General features: G+C 37.5%; 1 protein-coding gene across 1 annotated transcript; it reads left to right on the top strand.

The window, feature by feature from the left end:
• The first annotated feature begins 460 nt into the window (after nucleotides 1–460).
• OMA1 (OMA1 zinc metallopeptidase) lies at nucleotides 461–18,133 on the top strand. Its single transcript, XM_009871997.1, has 8 exons — nucleotides 461–966; nucleotides 1,378–1,606; nucleotides 2,673–2,846; nucleotides 2,943–3,050; nucleotides 4,677–4,805; nucleotides 8,366–8,440; nucleotides 10,297–10,446; nucleotides 17,915–18,133. Exons 1-8 carry the CDS (start codon nucleotides 461–463, stop codon nucleotides 18,131–18,133), a joined length of 1,590 nt encoding a protein of 529 aa, XP_009870299.1.
• The last annotated feature ends 231 nt before the right edge of the window (nucleotides 18,134–18,364 follow it).

Genomic DNA, 18,364 nt, shown 5'->3' with positions numbered 1-18,364 from the left:
GGGTTTGGCTCCTAGGCCGGGTGCAGCAGACGGGCCCCGCGGTCAGGAGAGAGGTCTGAGGAGGCTCTAAATAAATAAATAAATAGCTTCTGCCCGTCCTCAGGATCCCCGAAGGGCGCCTGTGGCAAGGAGCCGGGATGATGCACACACGTCTTCTGCAGGGGCACCTGCAGCCGTTCTGATCTGAGGGTAATAAAAAGGAAAAAAAACCCCACGCTTTGGTTTACTCACAGTTATATAAGACATCGACTTTTTCACAGCCAAAAGGAGATTTGTGGCTTAGAACTGCAACGGGATGCAGTTGCAACGGTGGCTTTTTCTGTGCGATGAAGCTGTTGGCAAACAAGCGCATGGTGTCTGTTCAGGTGAAATGAGGTCATGTTTTATGTTTGGGTGATTTTCTTAATACCTCTTTGCAATTTTTTTTTTCTTTGTTTCAGGGTAACTAACCAAAGAAGTTATGATTATCACCTGTAGTTTAAAGTTGCCAGGCAGGAACTGTGTTTTCTTTCATTTGACTTCTTTGGCCAAGCAGGAGAAGTGCAATAATCTCCGTAGGCCTTTTGCAGGCTGTTGCCAAGCTCGAGTCCGTTGTACAGGAGATAGATGCCAAAGGCTGGATTTGAGTGGAAAGAATAGAAACTATTTTTTTACTGGAAACCCTGACTCCTGTAAAAACTTCATCAGTAAAGGACTGAGATGCCTTTTGAATGCTCCAAATACAGAAGTATGCAAGAATGCATATGACAGTTTGGGAAGATTTTGCTTCCAATTTGCTCGGCCGCTGAGAGAGAAGACCACCTCCCTCCAGATCAGTTCTGTAGGGCAGGTCCCACATCGCTTTTCTGCTTGGAACATTCGGATCATCAGGTCTTTTCATACATCACCATCGTTTCAGGCTGCACCATTTCCTCTCTGGATTATTGTTAAGCCAGCTCAGAAGTTACTTGCTATCATTCTTGGCAGGTAAACATTATGCTTCCTCAGTGTAAGACACCTTTATGCAAAGCTCTGTGTATGAGTTTGTGGAGAAGGGTAGATGTATTTGTTGTGTTTTCATTTTAACATCTGTGCAGAATTTTGTAGGACGAGGGTCTAGGCTGACAGTTTGCTCAACAAGCAGTTGTTTCCATTATCAGAGGTGTTGGATGTATCTTTTGTTCTTCTCATTCTTACTTAAATATGATAGGAGATGAAAACTGAGGGGCATTATTCTTCTCCAGTAGGAGAGAGCGATAGAGAGAAGCCAGTTATAGTATAACCTTCCATAAGTTCTTACCTGTAATAGAGAGACTGTAATAGAGAACATAGCAAGGGCAGAGACTAACAGATCCCTTTTTAATTATGTCCTAAGCTAACACTGTTTTTATCTTACAGGAGCATAAGAAAGTGGTGGCAGGCACTTCCTCCTAATAAACGGGAACTTTTTAAAGAAAGTGCAAGAAAAAATAAATGGAAGATACTCCTGGGTGCCAGTAGCTTAGGAGTTTTATTTGTCACGTTTTATTTTACTAACTTGGAGGAGACACCCGTCACTGGGCGCACTCGACTGTCAGTGTTTGGAAAAGAGCATTTTAGGGAATTGTCACAGATTGAATGTGATATGGTAAGAAAAATTCAAAATACTCTAAAACTGTTATTGCTTTTTTTTTTTTTCTTGTTTTTTTTCCCCTTCTTTTAGCAATGAGATACTCCAGTTAACAAGATGGGTAAACAGTCCTTGTAGTGTCCCTAAGTTTTGAACCTCATGCTCAGAACCCTGCAGAGCACTCCCATCAGTTACCCCCTCTTCTTGTCCCCGTCCTTTTTAAGAGTTCCCTTTACTTTTCACTCAGGTGCACCTGATAGTTTAGGAGCACATTATGTGAATGTCACAAACGTTTCTAAATGCGTTATTGTAATGTAACAAGAAGTACTGAAATCTGGTAGAAGCAGTAAAAGCAGAGTTAATGGGTGTATGCTGAGATCTGTCTCATTTTCTGTGCTGGTTTGAACATTCTTTGGCACTTATTTAAGGTCTTCCTTTTAGCCAGTCACTTTGTATGGTAATACTCTCCACCTGCATTCAGTTCTACTTCATATTTTTTCATTGGATCAGCTCATTTTTCTTTAATTGCTTTCTTTTAAACTATCCATTGCACTGATTTCTGTAGCTTTGAGTTCTGTGACTTTCTGTTCTCAGGTCGGGGAAGCTTGATAATCCATATGCAGCTGTCACTGTATTCCTGTCTGACAGAGAATGTGAGATAAGAACAGAAGAGAAGTACAAGGATATATTAAATATAAATTTGTCTGCCTCACAAATTGCAACAGAAATACACAGATACAGAAGAATTATAAATTCAAATGGAAATTCAGAAGGTTATAGAAGGGCTTTACCACATTGTGATGCCAAGCTTAACTGTGTATTAGCAAAATGGCAGATACAGGAGGCTGTGGGACCAAGTTTATACTGTCTTATTTTTGATATGTGGTCAATTTACTTCCTTTTAAGTGTATTAATCCTGAGCCTGTGGCTCTGAAGGTCTGAATTCCAATGTATTTGCTTTTGCTATGTGAAAGGAAATGTAATAAACTGTAGATTTAGCGAAGTTGTCTGTACCCTCTAAATTAGTTTACCAGTTAATCATTTACTGTGTGTTTGTTCTGCATGAAATTATTTTTTTTTTCAGTACATGGAGGAATTCAAAAATAAAATGTTACCAGAGACAGATGCACGCTATCAGGTTGTGGAGAGAGTTTTTGGTCACTTGTATGAGAGCAACAAGGACGTACCACAGGTTGCTGCACTCAAGTGGGTTATCCATGTGGTTGACGAACCAGATGTAAATGCTTTTGCATTACCAGTAAGTTTAACCTGGTACAAAAATTATCAGTAATACTGAAACAGTATTTTATTTATGTGTCTTTGTACCTAATTTTCACTCTCTTTTTGTTTACAGAATGGTGAAGTATTTATTTTCACTGGATTGCTAAGCGCAGTTTCTGATGTTCATCAGCTGACTTTCATTTTGGGACACGAAATAGCTCACGCTGTGCTGGAACATGCAGTATGTATTTAAAGAAAGCTGTCTGAAATCTTTATTTAAGTTGAATTATTTTAATTGAGATTTTTCGTATCACTAGCAACCAAAGTTTCAGTGTGACTTTAATTAATGAGAAACTGAGTTTGAAATGAGAGTATTCTGCTATAGTGTGTCCTTATGACTCCTGTTAGTACTTAAGTGTCAGCAGTCCTCTAGTAGTCAGTGTTAGCACAAAGTCTGTTGGTGCTTTCTTCATTACTGTACAGGTGGATTTTGGCTCACTTAACACTCATTTAGTACTTGATCTGCAGATGCCTCCTACTGTGGCACAGACATGAGGAGCGAGAGGTGCTCAGCTCCTCCATTTCTTACTCCTACACTTGATAATATCTACAGAAGTGAATGTACTTCAATAAGTTATTCTAAACTACACAATGTTTTCATTAGAGTAGCGCACAGCTTTAGAATGCCAAATTCTGGATTGCATGGAGCTTAATTTTGCTTTTACAGATGATTGCTTTCAGAGACTTCATTTTTCTGTATCCTAACATGGAAGCTTTGAAACTGGTAGTTCTGTGCCATTTGAACAGAGTGGATGTAGTAATTCTGTTGTGCTTCATAGGTACGACTATGAAAAAAGAGGATGGTGTAAAATACGGCTCGTGTTGTTACAGTTTGGGGTGATTTGCCAGGATATGCTGCTTTACCTCCAAATTGATTTCTTTCTCTGCATGTCATTTAAAAATCCTGTCTTCACTGCATATCCATCAGTTTGGGAAGACATAATCAGAAGCTTGTAAACATAAAGATCCTACTAAAATTGCAAAGCTGATCTGGAAATGGGTAAATAGATTTTAAAGGCAGTGAAAATACAGGAGAATTGGTTTATTGCGTCTTGTACGATTCTGGATGAGCAACAGTTCACATTGTAGTTTCTTGGGCTCAGTTGGGCCAATTAACTTGTTAAACTTCTGAAAATGTATTTCTAATAATAAAAACACCTTACCTTGCTTGTATGGAACCTGTGTCACCCATCTGGCAAAGAGAAAAGTATGGGATGATCCAACTTCTAAGTGCTCAGATTTGTTTGTTGCATGTCAAATAGAGCTCTGAAAAACAGATTTTCAATTTCTTTCTTCAGGATCTCTCAGTTTTTGAAATTAACGGAATGCAACAGAAAGTAAAAAATACATTGTGCCTAGTGTCCCCTTATCCCATTAGTGTTCCTGTCCAAATGATGGCTGTCTCTTCTGAAATTAATGTAAAGAACAGTCCCCCAGGTCTTGTTATAGATTTTCTTTTTTTCTTTTTTTCATTCCAACTGAGGTGTTTCATGGCTTTTGTACTAAAGAGCTATGTCTACCTGTTGCTGTCAGCTTGTCTTAAGCTTTGAATTGCTCAAATTAGCAGATAGCCAAAATGTACATGTTCCACCTGTGTTTATGGAGTTGGTGTAGATTCTAGACTGACAGTACCTTTTTTCCAACTGTTGGTGGGTTTTTTGTACAAGCAGGGGAACTGCTGTTTGCCCTGTTAATGTGGCCGTGTAGAAAAATAGTAGCGATTTGTATCGTGTTTCCAAATTCTACACGAAGTTCTAAAGTAACATCAGACAGTAAGGAATGAAAACGGGACAATTTCTCTTTGCAGGTGGAGAAAGCCAGCCTGGTTCACTTCTTGGATTTCCTGTCACTCATCTTTCTCACTGTGATTTGGGCCGTCTGTCCCCGTGATAGTATGGCAGTTGTTGGCCAGTGGATTCAGAGCAAGTTGAAGGAGGTGAGACTGACCTTTCATATTTTCCTTCCAGAGTTCCATGGATAACTAAATAACATATTTGGGGGAAAAAGGCAAGGCGAGAAATATTATGAGCAGCAATTCATGTTTGAGTATGCTTTTTGATGAAATGTGTTTTTATCAATCTGCACAGGCTTTACTTAGTATATATTTTCATTTGTCATCCTGAAGAACTTTAGATCTCCCTAAATGATGGGATTTAGCTGGCCAAGCCCTGAGCACCTCCTTGCCAATGAAGTTAGATGATTGTCTTTCTGAATTGTTGCTCACCCTTCAAAGTTGTGTATGTTGAAATACCTTTTTTGTTTGTATTTTGACTAGCTGTTAAATTGTTTCTAAACCAAATAAAATATATGGAATTCTTAAATACACTAGTAGTGGTATGAATAGTCTCCAAAATAAGAAAACTGAGAATCTGAACTTTCTCTTAAAGTATAATCCATGCTGTAATAAAACTTACTGAAATAATCTCTTTAGATAGCATCTATTTCAACATAGTAAAATTCAGAGGCGTTATGGTACCAGTTTTCTTGAGCAGTCTAATTTACTCTCTGCCTTTGGACAGTTACAGATCGGGTTCTTTTTGAAGAAAGGGCTGTTTTCTTAAAAAAAAAAAAATTTGCTTACATTGTAGAACTTGAACCTGAATTTAAGCGAAAGAGCTCTTTGATTTCTTTGACTTCTCTTGATGCTTTTCCCAAGGTTTCCCCCAGTTCCTCAAAACCATGAAATTAAACATAAACAATCTGTTTTGGTAGTTCTTATGCTAATGAGTAGATGTGTGGATTCTGAACATAAATTATCTCATAAAGAGCTCGGATATTTGTACAAGTAGCTAAGAAACCAATACATTGATGAATGCTAGCCAGCATTTTGAAGAGCTGAATTTGGAAAAAACAAAGTGTGAATCAATCCTGAGACTGCTCATAATTTAGACAGCAAGATTTAACTCCCTGCCAGCATCTTTGCTCCTCTTCCAGGATGACTGCAATTGCTACTTTGGCATCATGAATTGGAGTTGTGCTTTAGGTTGCTGATGGAATCTGGGTTTTAACCTCATAGTCCTAGTGTGCTAAAGGAAAGATATAACATACATGAGATATTGTACAGCAGCATCCTGGTTTAAAACTCTGATCAAACTCATCTTCAGTAATATTAAACATACCTGTACGTAATGCACAATAAGTGATTAATACAGGCAAAACTTTCACCTACATACAAAGGGTGTTAAATAGAAATTTTTGTTAGTCACCTCAGAGTGCAGTGTCTATTTTCTCCTTTCAAGGTTTGTCTGTTGTGCTTATATGGAAATGAACCTTTCTGCACATTTTCTCTGGATGTTATTTTTCCCCTTCTTCATAGCTATTTTACTTTTTAATGTTTTAGCATCCCGCTCTATGAAAGTGTTATTTAAGCCACATTGCAGTACTTGCTTCTCTTTCAGTATTTGTTTCTCTTCTATGTCCTCTGTGGATTAACTTTTTTTACCTACTGACATATTTTTTTGTTATTGACCAGAAATAGTTTCCAGTCACCCTTTGTAGGCTGGCATATGAGCTCCAGTTCTGCTTTTTTTCTCCAAAGCTAATAGGTTTGCTTGCCCTAAGAAATTGTCAGATTCTCTTCTGGGATTCATTCATAGTTCTTTAAGCATGCATTTCTGAACTGAAACTTTGTTTTTTCAGGAGCAGTTATTTTATATGACAATGAAAGCCGAGAAATTATTCATGGAACAGCACAAAGTATGAGTCTGAGTTTTACTCATGTCCTGCACTAAAGCATTTGCAGATACAGTACTTCATATTTCTTTTATTGTCCACCTCACACCATCAGATTTGTTCACAGAGGGAAAGTAAAGGAAATAAGAGCAATTACAGGGTGCTGGTTTCTTCAGATGCCATCCCTGCTTCTCTGCAAGTCTGCAGCATGGATAGGTCCTGAGCTAGAGACTGCGTTAGTGTTGTGTTTGTTTGTATTTGCTGGCAGTGCTTGGACAGACATACAGGCAGATAGTAATACCTTAGGGCAAATCTTTTTTTGAGATGGATGCTACCCCTTCTTATTCAAGTTTGTTGTAAACATCTCAGAGAGGAAAACCACAAGTGGTCGCAATTAAAGAAATAGAAAATTGCCTGCTTGTGTAAGCCTCTGTTCCAGTTAGTGCGTTGGGTAGTCCTGTTGCCTATTACCAATTCTGTTCCTCTGCCTGAGAAATGTTTAATAATGAAACAAGTAGTTTATCTGGCTAATGAGAAATGGTATTTCTGAAATATGTGACAGACTAGCCAGGGATATATTTGGCCTTCAGTGAATATATGCGTTCCAGTAGACCCAGAGCACGTTCAAGGCAATAGAAATATATATTCTGCTTCAAGTAATGACTTGATCATCAGAGGATTTTAAAAATACGATGTTGATGTTTAAGGTCTGTAAGAAAACTAAAAATTTAGAAAGTGACCTCATCTACAATTACTTATAAACCAGTGTGTTTGGCTTTAGAAAACCTGTAAAGGATCAGCTTTGGTTGGCTTATATTTTTTGATCTAGTGAAAACCGTCAGTACTACTTTAAAAAGAAGCAAAAAGTTACAGGTAAGTTTATCTATTCGAGGGATTGGACTACTTCTTTGATGCTCTTCATTTATATCTGTTTTGGGGTTTTTGTGGTTTTGGTGGGTTTTTTTGTTTGCCTTCCCCTTCCCCTCCCCCCCCCAAATTTATAAGGAGGATATGTCTTCATAACCTGATAAAGAGTTGATAAAACCTTTCTGTCTTCACTAACCCAAATCTTTAGTTGATATTTCTTAACTGATGCCAAGACCATAATGTCGTGATATATTCCTTATCTGTGCAGCAGCAGACTGTTGCTCCTGGTTTGTGCTTCCTATAACCTGATATACTGATATATTTGGGCAAGGCTGCCCAAATCTTCCTTAATTATATATGCCAGAAGATCCCAAATTAGATGACTAAGCTGTTTGAGAAGACTGCAATGTCATTCCCTAGGAAAAAGGGAGAGAAGTTAGTCAGATTTATGTCTTCCAGTTTGATTTCTCAAAGGCCATTTGCAACTTGTTTTGGGGGAAAATCATGACAAAGGAGTGATAGCTCCATGAGAATATTTATGGCTACATCCCATACTGTGGGCTTATTGCCATATGTCACTGAAGTGTAAGGGAGCTACTTTTTCTTTTTTTTGCATACAGTTGCTTCAGCAAAAGTCTTCATGCAAGTAGAGCCAAGTGAAAAAACATCTAGTTTTAAGTCGGCATTGACCCTTTGGTTGCAGCAAAATGCTGTGAGACTTGACTGGTGAGAGGGGCCTTGAAAATATGTGTAATTAATTTCCACTGAATACAGTATCAATGAATTACATGTAATGGAATTAAATATTACATTAAGGAAATTACTACTGATCACATGCAGTGTGGACATGATGGATAAACACCATTTCTCATGAGAAGGTTAGAAAAATAGCTACAGTGCTTTAACTTTGTACACATCCGACACCAAGAAATAGAGCTTTGATGTGCTTCTTTGCAGTTTATATTTAATAGACCATACAGCAGGACGTTGGAGGCGGAAGCTGATAAAGTGGGACTTCAGTTTGCAGCGAAGGTAACTACAACTCTTTTGTTTTATTAGCTATTTACCAGACACTTTTCAATTTCCATTCTAATCAGAGGGAGTTTCACGCTTGATACAGAGGGGAATTGTGTGCGCAGGAAGGTTCCCCAATTTTCCAGGAAATGTTTGTTGTGGAAGTAGTGGGAAACAAAACAGTTTGTAGCGAAAGACAGTCATTGTGGCTAAATTGTATGTAATAAAATTGAAGTTTGTGAAGTTGTGCCTTATTAACTGCACAGTACATTTTCTATGTAATTTATTACTGCTAGAAGAAAAAGCCACATATTTATAAAGGGGACAATGCTAATTAGTGAGCTCTCATAAACAGAATAATTTAATGGTATGTAAAGATCCAGATAGCCCTTTAGATTTTTGTTTCATGTCATTTCCGTCTCTTGTGAGAAGTTCTGAGGAGTGCTTTACTATATTGTAGTGCACCTAAAATATTCTAATCTGTATTATATATTCTTATAACAATACAGTAAAATTTAAGACTGTACTGATACTGTGATTATGTTTTCTGTAATTGCTGATATCAGTATTGCTGTATATCAATATTGTTCTAGTATTTAGTCTAAATACAGCCATAAAAATAATACATCTTTGCTTAAGTAAGACAAAAATCTGTTTAGAAACCACTCAGCATTTTTTTTAATAATTTGTTTTTACAGTCACACTTTTTGTTCCTGTGTCTTTTAATTCTAAATTAAAGAAACTAAACCAACTCTTTCACGTGTAGCTAAGAGCCGTGGAGCTAGCTAAGTGTTAGATAACTATGAGAGCAGCACCATCTAGTGTTAATATTTCATAAGAAACACTTCTTAATCAATATTAATATTTCTTCAAGGAAGAGTTTTGAAAGTTATCTTTGATTCTAGAATTGTAATTTAAAGTCACTGAAGGCAGTAATACATTCCATGAAAAAAAATGTAATTGTTGTGTGATTGCTTGTAATACTTAAGATGCAGGGCCATACCAGAAAGAAATAACCAAAATGGTATCTAAGCATTTCTCTGGTTTTGCAGGTAATATTTTTTAAATAATAATTTTAAGAAATAAATTCAGAAGATAAAGCAATACTTCAGTGTTTCTGGGAGCCAGAGGGAAGTGATTTTCTTACCTTCTGAGTATTGGTCTCCTTTTTTTCTTAAAAAAAAGTGAAAACTAATGTGAGAAATCTTCTTTTTTTCACCTCCACTTAAATTCAAGTATAAAGGAGTCTATTGGTGATATACAAATGTTCTTTAAGTTACCATGATTTTCTATGGTTAAATATATACTTCTGTGGAAAGCAGTGAGAATTCTGCAGAATTACTGTTTTAACCTTCTGTGGATTACCAAGATTACCCTTGAATAAAGCAGTGTCATCACTTACAGAAAAGCCTTTGCAGTTCATTTAAGTATGAATTATTATCACTTTATATTTTTTTTACTCTAAACTTCTTCCTGTAAATTTTCCTAAATTCGTGGAGGTGATTGATTTGTTATTCTGCTCTGCTGTGTCCAGCAAATATAACTTAGAATAAGCAGGTGAGATTTTTTTTTGAAAAGAACAAATCGGTGTTAGAAATCGTGAGTCAGTCTCCTGAATTGCGTAACTCAGGTGTAAGGTGTTTTAGATCAGTGGAATTACATAGATGTTAAAAAGGAGTCCGGTGTTTATGTCTTGGGGGTTTTTTACAGCATTTAGATATTTTAGAACAGCCATTACCTCTCAGGCATGAGAGGAATCATCTAAACAGGCTCTAGAGATTTAAAATTTCTCTTTTCTAATTCGTTATCCATTAGAATGCGTGTTGTATTACTTAAAAAATATAACGGTGTATACATTTCCTTTCTGTTTTCAGGCTTGTGTGGATGTACGAGCAAGCAGTGTATTTTGGCAACAAATGGAATTAGCAAAAACCATTCAAGGGCAGCCGACGTTACCAGAATGGCTCTCCACACACCCTTCTCATGAAAACAGAGCTGAGCACTTGGACCGGCTTATCCCGGAGGTGATAAAGCATGTCTTTTTCTCTTAGCAAGGTTGCCAGAATTAGTCTGGTATTGATTCATGAGCTTCTTTGGTATTGATTCACAGTTTACTCTTTTAGCATAATGCTTATCTTTCTCTTTATCCTCACAGAAGTTTTCTGTTACAAAGCTCTCACCCTTAAAGGTTTTATTAAATGAGGAAAAATTAGGATAGTACAAGTAAAATGTAATTATATTCTAGTTTGTTTTTTCTTTCCAAATTGAAGTGTAGTGTTTTTGCTTTTGAAAGACCTTCCTAATATAGATGTGACAATCTCATGACTCCCATCCGTTCTTTTATCCTTTTTGCCATTTTGGAAGCAACTTTTTATGTTGGGTCCCTCACCTATGTTGACTTCTCTTGCTTTGGTAGCTAGCCCTAGGCTGTCAGAAAGCAAATTTCTCCATCCTCTGCTGTCTCTCCCACTGGTGTGGGTTGGAATAGACATCGAATAGCTGTGCTTCAGAAGAATGTCACATCCACACTAGTGGATGACAGAACAGATATGGGAAGAAAAAAGCAGGCTGCAAAATCTACAGAGCCCTATCGTTACTTTAGGGAGCAAACTTGACCGCATTTCAAGGAACTTGAGCGCGTTCACACAACTGCCCATCAATCTGCAGTCTTTTCCCTGTTCATTCGTTCAGACTTCTCTCAGAGGAGCGCCAAGTGAATAGCTACTTGCGGATTCTCTTAATTTGATGTGCTACTTGCTGGTTGTTTAAGGAATGAGAACAGTTCCAAATTCAGTAATCTTACTTTGTTTACTATTTCTTTAAATAGTGGTTTAAACGTGAATTGTTTCTTGCCTATTTTTTTGTTTTGAAAATATAGTATTAAAGCATTTCACTACAGCACTGTTTTTCACGAAGCTGAACTACGTTTGGAAATTGCGCTTCCTTCTAAGCAACTGGTTATTTTTTAATATTTTTTTAAAAAACCTCTCAGTCACTTTACGACTTTCTCAGTTCCAAACTGCAGAGACAGTTAAAGATTTATTGGCAGAAGGAGCACTAAAATGAGGCGTTCGCTGATTTCAAAGGATAAAAAAATATTTTTGTGAAAGGGAGTGTAATATTCTAATTGGTGGCATGAATCAAAATCAACATTAGGGCTAGGAGGTTGGAGATTGGCTAGACTGAATATTTTAAGTTAATATACATAAATACCGTACTTCACAAAAACAGGTTGTGAAGGCTATTTTGATGGATTTTCTAACACATTAGAGCAGCTGAATGGAAAATGATACTTGCTGTGGAGCCTCAGTTTTAGATGGAACATAAAAGGATCAGGATCCTTTATTTTCATACAGCTACTGACTGTTTTATAAAGTGGTAATGAAATAAATTACTACTTATGTTCTACCCCAGGACTGAGGAAATAAGTTAACTGAACAACTGTAGAACTGGCAATTGTGTTATTTCTGTCTTACCTCTTGTAGTTTAGCAGGTGGAGCAACCTTCATCTTTTTGTAGCCACTCTCACTTTTTCTGAGAGCAGTGTAAGTTAGGAAATTTTCTTACAAAAGGTAATTGAGGAGGAGATGTTTTCATTTGCCTTTTGCCTTAAACATTATTTGGAGTAGGATGAGAAACCGAGGGCTGAGGGTTTCCTGGTTCTAACAGAAGTTCAGTAGGTAACCAAGGTTGCTGCTACAGAAGTGGAATAAAAATGGAAGAAGGTAGAGGTGATGTTGCAGGCTTCTTGTGCCTGAAGCATTTACTCCCCATCATCTGAAAGCTGCTGTCTTGAAACTGCATCTCAAGCCTTTAAAGGGAATCCCAGGGCTTTGTTGTTCAGTCGCAGACCTTTTTGTTCCGTTGTTCACATAGATACTGTTCTAAAAGGCTTTTTGTTTACCACCTATTAATGGCTGTTAGATATTCAGAGTCTGGAGGAAGAAACCAGATTTCCAAAAGGGCCTTTTTATCTCTCCATGAAGAAACTGTATTTCTTAAGACTTGGTGTCAGATCCATCATGAGCATTGTTGTGTTTCATATGCTGGTGGTTTTGAAGCTGAAATGGTTCAGGACAAGCAATATCTATTAGTAGACCAGCTACTGGGGAAAGTAAGGACAAGTGTTTGGACTTCTCTGGCCACACAGATGTTTCTCTACAGACTTGTAAGCAAGGTCACAATAAGATACCATCATATAAAGTGAGACTTTTTCTTCAGGTAATGAAATGACATGTCTCAATGAGGTCACTTAACAGGCTCAGGAAATGTGGATTAAAGTATGAATGCTTTCTTCACATAATTAGAAGACAGGGAGCAAATGAAATGAGTTTTTTAAGATCTTGCATCTGGTTTTCTGAACAGGTTGGAAGCTACAGCCAAGCAGAGGAATTAGTAAATAAGAGCTATAAGCAGTTACAGAGCAGTAGTGTCCTGGAAAGGAAATGAAAAAAGTTTCTATATTTTGAAAGGATTGTAAATTAGAAAAACAGAAGATACTGTTAAACAGGCAACTAAAATCTCTTAAAATTCCTACGTGGAATATAGTGAGATGCTCAGTGAAGGCCCATGCATTTTATTTTCAGAAAAAATCTTAAAATAATTTTGTAGCAGCAGAAAGGATGCCTACTGTTGTTCCAGAGAGAAAAGTTGTGGAAGTGTAGTGCCACAGAGAAGCCACAGGATCTTCTAGTTCATCTCAGAACCTTTTATTTTAATGCTCTCTGACTTGGTACAGTTTGTCTGGCTTTTTCCTGGTACGCTGGTCCAGTAGAGCCCTGTACATCAGCTGCAGCCTCAGCTATACTGAATAAAGCAGAAGGTTATCTACTGAGTCTTGCCTGTGACACAAATTCATCTTGACATGACATTTGCTTTTTTGGCATCATGTTGTTGGCTCAGATTCTATTTTTGATTCAATATAACTCCCGTTTCCCACTCTTTCTTGTGGAAATGCCACATTGAGATCATTTTGAGAGTAATACTAAGCTGGGATACGTCACCTCTACCACTTCTCTTTTGTTTGCTAGGACAATTGACTTGTGTTGCCAAAGTAAATTAACTTCTTTTTTTTTAAGACCTGTTCTCCTCAAATCAACGTTGGATGTTTATATTTTTATTAGTGCTTGTATTATTGCTTGGGTAGTTATTGTTTGTTCCTCAATTGACTGCCTTTTGGATGTCGAAGATACATTTATTTTGCTTCCTTTTCAAAAATGAGTCAGGATATTTGCCCTCTGCTATATGAAGATTACTTAACATAGTTCTAGTACTAGAATATATTAGTTAAGCCCTATAAGTGTGAAACTTAAAGGAAAATAAGAATAAAAAAATACTGACCAATGTTTCTATCCTCCCCGTAAAGTTGTTAAATATTTGGTTGCATTTTTTCTTTTCTGTACCAATAGAAGCAGTGAAAGATTTGAAGTATTATCATTATATGTATGTTGTTTTTCTTCTCTATCAACTAACATATCTAGCCATTCTTTTAATCATATTCTACTACTCCTTCATTTGTAGAGCCTATTGTCTTCCTCATTCATGCTAATTGTAATTAGTTTTGCAACTCAGCATTCCTTATTTTTTCTTTTTTTTTTCCAGTTTTTTTTTCGCTATGTGCTTGTGCTATTTCTTAGTTTTTGTCAGAATTACAAGGTCAGAGCATAAGTCAGCCCTGCCGAGGTAGTCACAGTTAATACACAAGAGACTACAACCTCTGGCCTGGTTTACAGACAGGAGAATGATGTGGCTTTTGCACGGAGAGAGCTGACAGCCTGAGAGGTAGGATGTACTCCAGAAGGCTGTAAGGGGTCAAGATACAGCAGTTAGCCTGATATCTGTGACAGGGGTGAGGGATTTATCCCCAAAATTACTTGTTTCTGTATTAGTCTCTGGTAGGCTTTGTATGAAAGCAGTAGGGTGAGACAGAGCTTCCTAATTCTTATGCCTTCACACATCCCTACCTGGAGCAGAGGACATTGAGGGGAGACCTAATTGGTCTCTACAAGTACTTGAAAGGAGGTTGTAGAGAGGTGGGAGTTGGTCTGTTCTCCCTAGTGGTGAGTGATAGGATGAGGCAAAATGGCCTGAAGTTGCGCCAGGGGAAGCTCAGAGTGGTTATTAGGAAGAATTTCTTTGCTGAAAGGGTTGTCAGGCATTGGAACAGCCTGACCAGAGAGGTGGTTGCGTCACTGCCCCTGGAGGTGTTTAAGAGAAGGGTAGATGTTGTGTTGAAGGACATGGGTTAGTGGTGTGATAGGGCTAGGAAAAGGTTGGACTCCATGATATTGAAGGTCTCTTCCAGCTGTGCCCGTTCTATGATTCTGTGATCCCAGCACATTACGGGAGATGACTGCAGTTGTATTGATAAGAAAACCATCTTTGTTATTTACAAGCGATGACTTTGATATTTTATTTGAGATCTCCTTAACCAGTCAGGTCTTTATTGTGAACAGCAGTACTTTCTGCTGAAGGTTAAAGTGGAAAGAGCAGCAATAAAGCCCTCCCAGTTCCCAGGTGAATCTGCGTGCTCACTTGAGCTAGTTAACCTCATGTCAGTTCTGTCCATCTTAGTTATTGAGAACACTCTTAAGTAAAAACAGTCAATGAAACGTGTTCTTATTATAATATTGATATGCATGTGCTCCATTAAGAATGCTTCTATTTGTCCTCTTACCCAAACTGTCAAAACCCAACTTACTTAAGCACTGTTAAATTACTGGATTTGAAGTGATTTTGGAAGTACAGTACGGCTGCCCATGTTGGGCTGTTTTATCTTTCAGGAAAAAATTATATTGTAAGCTCAGCCTGTTACTGGCATCTTAATGTCATTACAGAGCTCCTGGCACAAAACAAGATAGCAGCAGTCAAGTGAGCCAGGGAAAGAGCATTTTCTAACCAGGGTTCAACGTTTCATGGCAATCACAAACATACACACAAAGGCTACTTTCGCTAGGGTGTGCAGTCGTAGCTGGCTTTAACAGCGAGCTGACATGTCAACACAGCTTTCTGTTCTCGTGACTGTAGTCTTTTTAGTGGGGAGCTGATGGTGTTGACTAGATGCCTTCTACCCCTTGGACAGCTTTACATCTAGCAACAGCGTGAAGATAACCCCAGGGTAAAAATGTTAGCTCTGAAGTATTGGTTTTTACCTTTGCTGTTGTGACTTTAGTATTTTAGGTAAGTGAAATTATGAAAATAAGCCAGGCACTATGTAACTACAAAAAACAGAGATATGAAATTACTAAATTAGTTTAAAAGAGGATTACATTGCCCTTTCCAGGATACAGCCTAAATCTTTATACTTCTGTTTGCCTTGAGTGATGCTGCTTGACATTAATGCAGTCTTGCAGCAGCTTATGTTCTGGAAGAGAACAAGACAAAACTCTTGTTTGTCATAAATGTCAGCTTAGAAATTAATTGGTCACTGAAGCAGAAGAGTGTTCAGCGGTACAGTTACATTTGGTGACTACATGTCATGATCCTGCTGTTGAAAAACATACTGAAAGCTTTATTCATATTTTTTTTAAAGTTAGACAAGAGGAGTATTTGCATGCCTAATCCAGACTTGTGTATCCCATAATTTGAAGGTTACATTTCTGCAAGAAACAGCTGGAGAAACTCTTGCTGCATTCCCAGAATGCGTCTTTTTCCAAAACCAGTTTTTAAATTTTATATGTTTTGTAGCCATTTACAGCAAACTCCGTATCAGTTCACTGTTATAAAGTTAGGGAGAAATACATTTTGGTACCTCCTTATACAAAGAAATGAGTTAAGAAGCTCTGGTCTTCTACTTTAAAATCTGCTGTAGTAAGATGTTTCCAGTTTCTCCTGTGAAAGAATACCAGATTGTTTCAGTGATGGGCAGGTACTTATTCATAGGTGTACTGGAATATTTGATTTGATATTTCAGGCAAATCTAGTGCATATAAAACAGATTAAATATTTCTGCATTGTTTTTTAAGCACAGTCTTATAACTGCTAGGAAAACTCTTGTTACTTTTTTCCTCCTCTTTAATCCATCCAAAACAAATGAGTTGCTTCACACTTTCCGCTCACAGTCCTTCGTACTGGTCAGGAGGCACCTGGATTCAGCTGGGGGCAGGTCTGGCCCTTACTTTCAAGAAATAGTGGTTCTGAAGTGGAATAAAATACACACTGAACTTCCTTTCCCTTGAAATGGTTAAATATATAGCTGTGTGTTACTCGGCCCATAGTTTTATGCTGTTAATGAGGCCAAGATACAGATAATATTGCATAAAAGTGACCATACCACAGTGACCATTGACTCATGCTGAATATCAGGCTAATGTTTTACTGGGTTTTTCTTGGTGTTTCATTTTGCACATCTCGAAAAAGAAATTCTTGGCAGAGATGTAGAGCTGCTAAAATTCTGTGTGTGTTTTGCTTTATGATACATAGGATCTTACTTTACTGGATTAGTTTAAATGGGTCTTGTAGAAGAATCCATGGATACTTGTACTAGGATTGTGTACAGCTGCTTCCAAAATACTGCGTTGGACCCAGTGTGTGGGAGCCATTGGTAGCTCTAAAATGAGCCACTTGTTTGTATGGACTAATTAAGATGTGTTCAGCATTATTAAAATGAATGCCTACTTAAGCATCCTTTAAAACAGCTGACGTAAAAAAAATTTATATCAGTTTCTCCACAGTGCCTCTGAGACATGAGATTGATCCCTTGTCATACCTTTCTCAGATTGCCCACAAGATAGGATGATCTGGGGGGAGCCTTCTTGCGCTAATGGATTTTGATTCTCTGGGAAATTCTTGGGCTCCCTCGTGCCTCTGCTTTCTAATCTGTTGAGTGGAAGCAAGAATCACTTGAGGTTTGGTCTCCTAGTGCAAATCTTTTTAATAGATAAATTTTTACATTCCACAGACATTATTTTCTTGGATAGCTGTCTATTCAAATGTTTCTTGAGATAACATTTCTTGTATAACTGGACCTTAACAGTACTGATCAACTGTCTAACATTTGAATGTCCATTAACTTTCTGGACATTTTTTTCCTCCTTTTGTGAGTCAGACATCTATACATAGTTACTTCAGTAATAGAACATATCTAATGAAGTAAATTATTCACAGCCCTTTTTTTCTTGATGCAGTAATTTTAATTTACATAGGAATGTAAATGACAAGGTAAAAGGTGCTGATGCGGACAAGTATCATAAAATAGTTGGAGAACTTCCTGTCTATTTATGCTGTACCTTATGGAGTGTCCGTTCTTTGAGAAACTGAGAAAATGATTTTCATTCTTCATTTTTTCCCATTGTTTTACCAGATTGCCACATTTCTTCTCAGGTTTTCTTAGTTTCTGTTGCAAAGCTGTTCAATAACAACTCGTACTCGGTATTATACTCACTAAGCTTTACATGCAAATGCAGACCTTACTGGAAAGCCAAATCACTGACTGAAACCTTTTTTGTTTTTCTTATTTAAATGAGCTTGATTTGTTTTCCTATGTATTCACAGGCTCTTAAAATTAGAGAGAGCTGCAATTGCCCATCTCTTTCTGGACCAGATCCTCGCGTCCTTTTCAAACTTAACTTGCAACATCTCCTGGAATCCTCTGAAGATCAAGAAACCTCAAATTCTTCAACCCAAGATCTCTCAAAACCGAAACTGGATTTTCCTCGCATTCAAAAAGTGAAAGATATGCCAGTAACTTTTGCAGTTAAGCCTAAAAACTAATGACAGTAATTTTCACTTTTTATGAAACTTGTGTTCCCTGAACATCCGTCTTCCAAAGCAAATTTGTCTTTGAACCATGAAGAAGATGTAGCCACTCATATTTGGTGTTACTTTTATCTGATCTCTCACTCAAAGCAATAAGAAATCATGCCCACACAAGAGCAGCGTGTTGGAGCAGAAAGTTTCTTATTCATGTAGAGTTACTAAAATAAATCACTTCTCAGGGGAAAG

This window comes from Apaloderma vittatum, unplaced genomic scaffold (genome assembly GCF_000703405.1).
Source record: "Apaloderma vittatum isolate BGI_N311 unplaced genomic scaffold, ASM70340v1 scaffold35710, whole genome shotgun sequence".
In the NCBI taxonomy this organism is placed as follows: Eukaryota; Metazoa; Chordata; class Aves; order Trogoniformes; family Trogonidae; genus Apaloderma; species Apaloderma vittatum.
The sequence above is the reverse complement of the archived record's forward strand: the minus strand, read 5'-3'. Positions and strand labels throughout refer to the sequence as shown.